The sequence below is a fragment of the Arachis ipaensis genome, chromosome B08 (genome assembly GCF_000816755.2).
Source record: "Arachis ipaensis cultivar K30076 chromosome B08, Araip1.1, whole genome shotgun sequence".
In the NCBI taxonomy this organism is placed as follows: Eukaryota; Viridiplantae; Streptophyta; class Magnoliopsida; order Fabales; family Fabaceae; genus Arachis; species Arachis ipaensis.
Genome location: NC_029792.2, coordinates 109093198 through 109097831, shown reverse-complemented (window position 1 = coordinate 109097831; position 4634 = coordinate 109093198). Strand labels below are relative to the sequence as shown.

Sequence of the window (4634 nt, the reverse complement as noted above, 5' to 3'; positions counted from 1 at the left end):
AAAACAAACTGTACCTACTGCTCTTAATAATAGTTCTTCTAACAATTTTGATTTGGTTAATAATGTCCCTAAGAATGTTCAGCCGGCTCTCACATGCACTTATTGAAAGAATACTATGAATGTAGAGATGCATCCTCTCATGAAAAGCCAAACTTGGCAGCTAGTTCAACCACCACCCAATGCAATCATAATTGGTTGTAAATGGGTATTTGCCATGAAAAGAGATCCCAAAGGCAACATCTTGAGGAAAGCACGGTTGGTAGCTCAAGGCTTCCACGAAGAGGGCATTGATTATAGTGAGGTTTATAGCCTTGTAATCAGACCATCAACAGTAAGGATTATTATAACATTAGCTTTATCTCTTGGTTGGACACTTAGACAATTTAATTTTGATAATGCCGTTTTAGATGGCAAACTTGATGAAGATGTCTACAAGTAGTGATCCACACGAAATTAATACACTCATACAATGTCTTAACAATATCTTTCCTCTCAAGGATCTTGGCAATCTTCATTATTTTTTGGGTCTGGAAATTACAGCATTATCACCTACAAAATTACATATTTCACAACAAAAATATGCTTTATATCTTCTTGAAAGAGCAAAAATGCACACTGCTAAGCATATGAACACACCAATGATGTCCACCCTTAAATTCTCAGCTAGTGAGTCAGAATCTTTTGAGAATCTGAAATTATACAAGTCCATGGTTGGTGTTTTGCAATACCCCACCATCACATGCCCAGACCTCTCCTATGCTATCAACCGTGTTTCACAGTTCATGCATCATCCAACAATTTTGCATTGGAAAGCTGTGAAACGGATCCTAAGATATCTAAAAAATACAGTTGACAAAGGTCTGGTTTTTAACAAATCTACTGACTTTAGACTCCTTGGTTTTGCAGATGCAGATTGGGGTGGAGATGTTGATGATAGAAAATCGATTTCTGGTTATTATGTCTTCATGGGGTGCAATCTCAATGTCTGGAAGAGTAACAAGCAGTCCAAGGTCAGTAGAAGCAGTACTGAAGCAGAATATTGAGCCATGGCTACCCTTCAATCTGAGTTGATTGCTATCCAAAATCTTCTCCATGAATTAAAGGTTCCACAACCGCTTCCTCCCACTATATATTGTGATAACAGTAGTGCGTGCCAACTTCCTGCCAACCCTGTACTTCACAGCTGCTGTAAACACCTTGAGATTGATCTACATTGTTTAAGAGACATGGTGAATTGTAAAGAACTCTATGTAGCTCATATTCCTGTTGTAGTTCAAATTGCAGATGTTCACAAAGCCCCTATCATTTCACTTATTTTCTAAGTTCAGGGAGAAACTTAGAGTGATTAGTAAACCCCTCTAAGTTTGGGGGGTATTGGCATTAACTAGTAGTTTCCTAACTATAAGTGGTTAGGAAGTGAGATAATTTTACCACTTTTGTTTAGTTCCTCACAGTGAAGTCTCACACTATATATACTCTTACATGATGTACTGGGAGGGGTAATCTTTTCACTCTAGTATCAATATAATTTTACACCTTTTCACTCATAAAAATTATTTGTTCTTCTCTCTGCTCTTTCTCCCTTCTCTGCTCTTAATCTTATTCTAGGAAGCCAAAGAATCTGCATAATTGGTTCTAGCTACAACAAGCTTTCATGATCCAAGAGCTCCTAGCATGGAAGCAGGCTTACACCCTATATCTAGAGACGAGGAAATTAGAGAGATGTGTGACAAGAAGAAGGAGGACAGAGACACTAATGAATTGTGTTTGTTCTTTGATCATCCAATTATAGAAGATGTTGATTTTGTGGAAGAAGATGATATGAATTTGGGTCAGGGAGATGTTGTTAATAATAACATGAATGAAGAAGACATTGATGAGGATAGAGAGACCGAAGTCTTTTCTAATGAACCAATCTTTATGATAACTATAGAGTGCTGAGGACGAGAAGTATAAACCCCCTACCACCAAGCTTTGAGAATGATACCGATGATGATGAAGATGAAGAACTCATGAAGAAAACTAAGAGAAAAGGTGGCAAAGGAGATAAGAAGGCTGGTAAGAAGAAAGTTGTGGCAACCCTCTTGTTGGAGCAAAGTCCATTTTAGTCATTATCCCAAACTTGACAATGTGTCCAACATGAGTGAAGTCTGGAACACTAAAATAAACTACTATAAGGAAAAGGCTATCCTTACTATGTTGGAAGAGCTTCAGTGCTACTTGATAAGGAGAATGGCCAAACACAAGAAGGTTCTAAGCACCTACATTGGGCTACTGGCACTGGTTCAACAAAGGAAAATAGAGGACATTATGAGAGATACTAAGTTTTGGACAGCTCAGTGGACTGGTGACAATGATCATAACGTGTTTGAGGTCCAGAGACACTCAAGGAAGGTTGGTGTGCATCTTGGAAGGAAACTTTGTACTTGCAACATGTGGCAACTAACAAGTAGTAAGAATGTTATTGTTATTTTTCACTTATATGTATTTAACAAATGCATTCTTTTGAGCTTATGTCATTGCCTTTTATTTTGTGTAGGAATTCCATGTATTCATGCATTGGAAGCTATTCAGAAAAGGTGTGATAAGCTAGAACCATATGTGCACCCTTGGCTTATGCATTTAGAGCAACTTATGAGAATGTCATCAAACCAATCAGTTCAGAAGAGTATTAGAAAAAGACTGGTCTTTTATCTCTAAAGCCACCCACCATTAGGAGACCTGCTGGGCGCCCAACCAAGAAAAAAAAAACCTGATCCTATTGAGGATGCATGTGATGGGACAAAAGGATGAAGGACATTCAGGGTCATTTGTCAGAAATATGATGAGGGGCAAAGACATGCAAGAGTTGCATTGTGACCACCAAAGGCTAAGGGAAGAAAGAACCAAATACAAAGGAAAATACTTCATCTGCTCCACCATCATAAGATGAGGTCTAAGTCTCCCAATTAGTCCATCAACCACTATCATAAGTAAAACATCATTGCTTACTCAATTTATTTTCATGCATATTAGATTTAAAAAGATTGAATTGTTATTATTGGTTGCTAACTTTGTGCACTTCATTTAGTGTTGTTGTAGGAGCAGATAACTAATATGTCCATTCATGTTGCACCTCAGGCAATATTTAGGCCTCTAAAACCTAAACAACTAATTCTATAGCCATATCCTCCTCCAGAACCTACCCTGCCATCTATCTAGCACCCTCTGCAGCTCCAGCTACCTTTACACCACCACAGAGGCCAACCCACTCAGCATCACTTAAAATACTTGCTGCTGCAAGTCTTGGCACAACTACAAGAATCTTCAAGTTCATGCCAACACCTAGACTAAGGCTTCCAAAACAAAAATGATCCTACTATGTCAATATAGTTTTAAGAGTTTAAGATAATGGTGATATTTTGGGATGTTGTTAGTGCATTTTGTTATGCAATGTGGTTTGTCTCTATTTTGTTGTTATGTTGCTAGTACATTTTGAATGCACCTTTTGCTCAAATTTGTATTAGTGCTAGCAAACACTTAAAAGACTAGCTAACTATCACTACTTTGGTTGAAGTTTGTAGATGTTTAAAGCTTTAGTTATATGAAAGTAAAATGTTAGAAGGCCATCAACATTTATTGTTCTTAGCCATCAATGTTAAAAAGTATAGGATAAAGTATATTGTTGGATTACTAGACTAAAGGAATTGAGTTGATGGCTAAGTGATGACCAAAAACAATAAATTTTGATGACCCCGTAGCATTTCTCTATATGAAATGCTATTATGGTACTCTGGTTTAAGTATCTTTGATTTGAATTCATTTCTATGAAACTTTTGTCATTCATAACGTCATCAATCATTACTTTTTCAAACACTGCATTAATTTTGCATAAATAAAAACTAACACTTTAATTACTTGTTCAACTACATAACTTAATAAAAAATCTATCTCAATCTTCCTGAATCCTAGCAAGAAGAAGACAGATCACAAATCCTAGAAAAAAAAAGAACACATTACTTCAGCATTTGAACCATCCTCTATTTTCAATGGCATTCTTGTTCTTCTTTTCTAATACATCAACTAATTCTTTCAGATCCTTCACCCTATTTGCCAAAGCAGCATCATCTTGTCCACCATAAACTTCATAATGAAATACCTTGTTAAGCCATACAAAGAATTCACAGTGCAAAACTTTCTCCTGCCTGTACAAATAGAAGGGAGCTAATTAGAGCATTATTAGAAATCATGTTTTGCATACAAAAAGTTTAAAACCCTAGGTACTTTACCTTATAAAAAGGACCGCCAAATAAAGGTCTTTTGAGATTTTTCTCCGTTTCGGACTCTAACCCTATGGCATAGACCCTAAAATAGTATCTTGTGTAAAACCCCGATTTAACGAAAATTAAATAAATAAATAAATAATTAAATATGGGCCATCGTGGGTGAAAATTTTAGAATCATAATTTGGAAATTTAAATATGATATTTGGATTCAGAAGACTTTTTTGAGTTGGAAAATATAGTTTTCAGCGTAAAAATGCGAAGTGGCATTTTAGCTAGCAGTACCGGCTTACGATTGTTCGATACTGTGATCGAGAAAATTAATTGCGAGTATAGAGGGTAAAAAGTTAAATTTTATTTTGGGAAGGCAAA

At 36.3% G+C, this 4634-nt stretch overlaps 1 protein-coding gene across 1 annotated transcript; it reads left to right on the top strand.

The window, feature by feature from the left end:
* Positions 609-1043, top strand: LOC107611334 (uncharacterized mitochondrial protein AtMg00810-like). The gene has a single exon (XM_016313273.1). It carries the CDS (start codon positions 609-611, stop codon positions 1041-1043), a length of 435 nt encoding a protein of 144 aa, XP_016168759.1.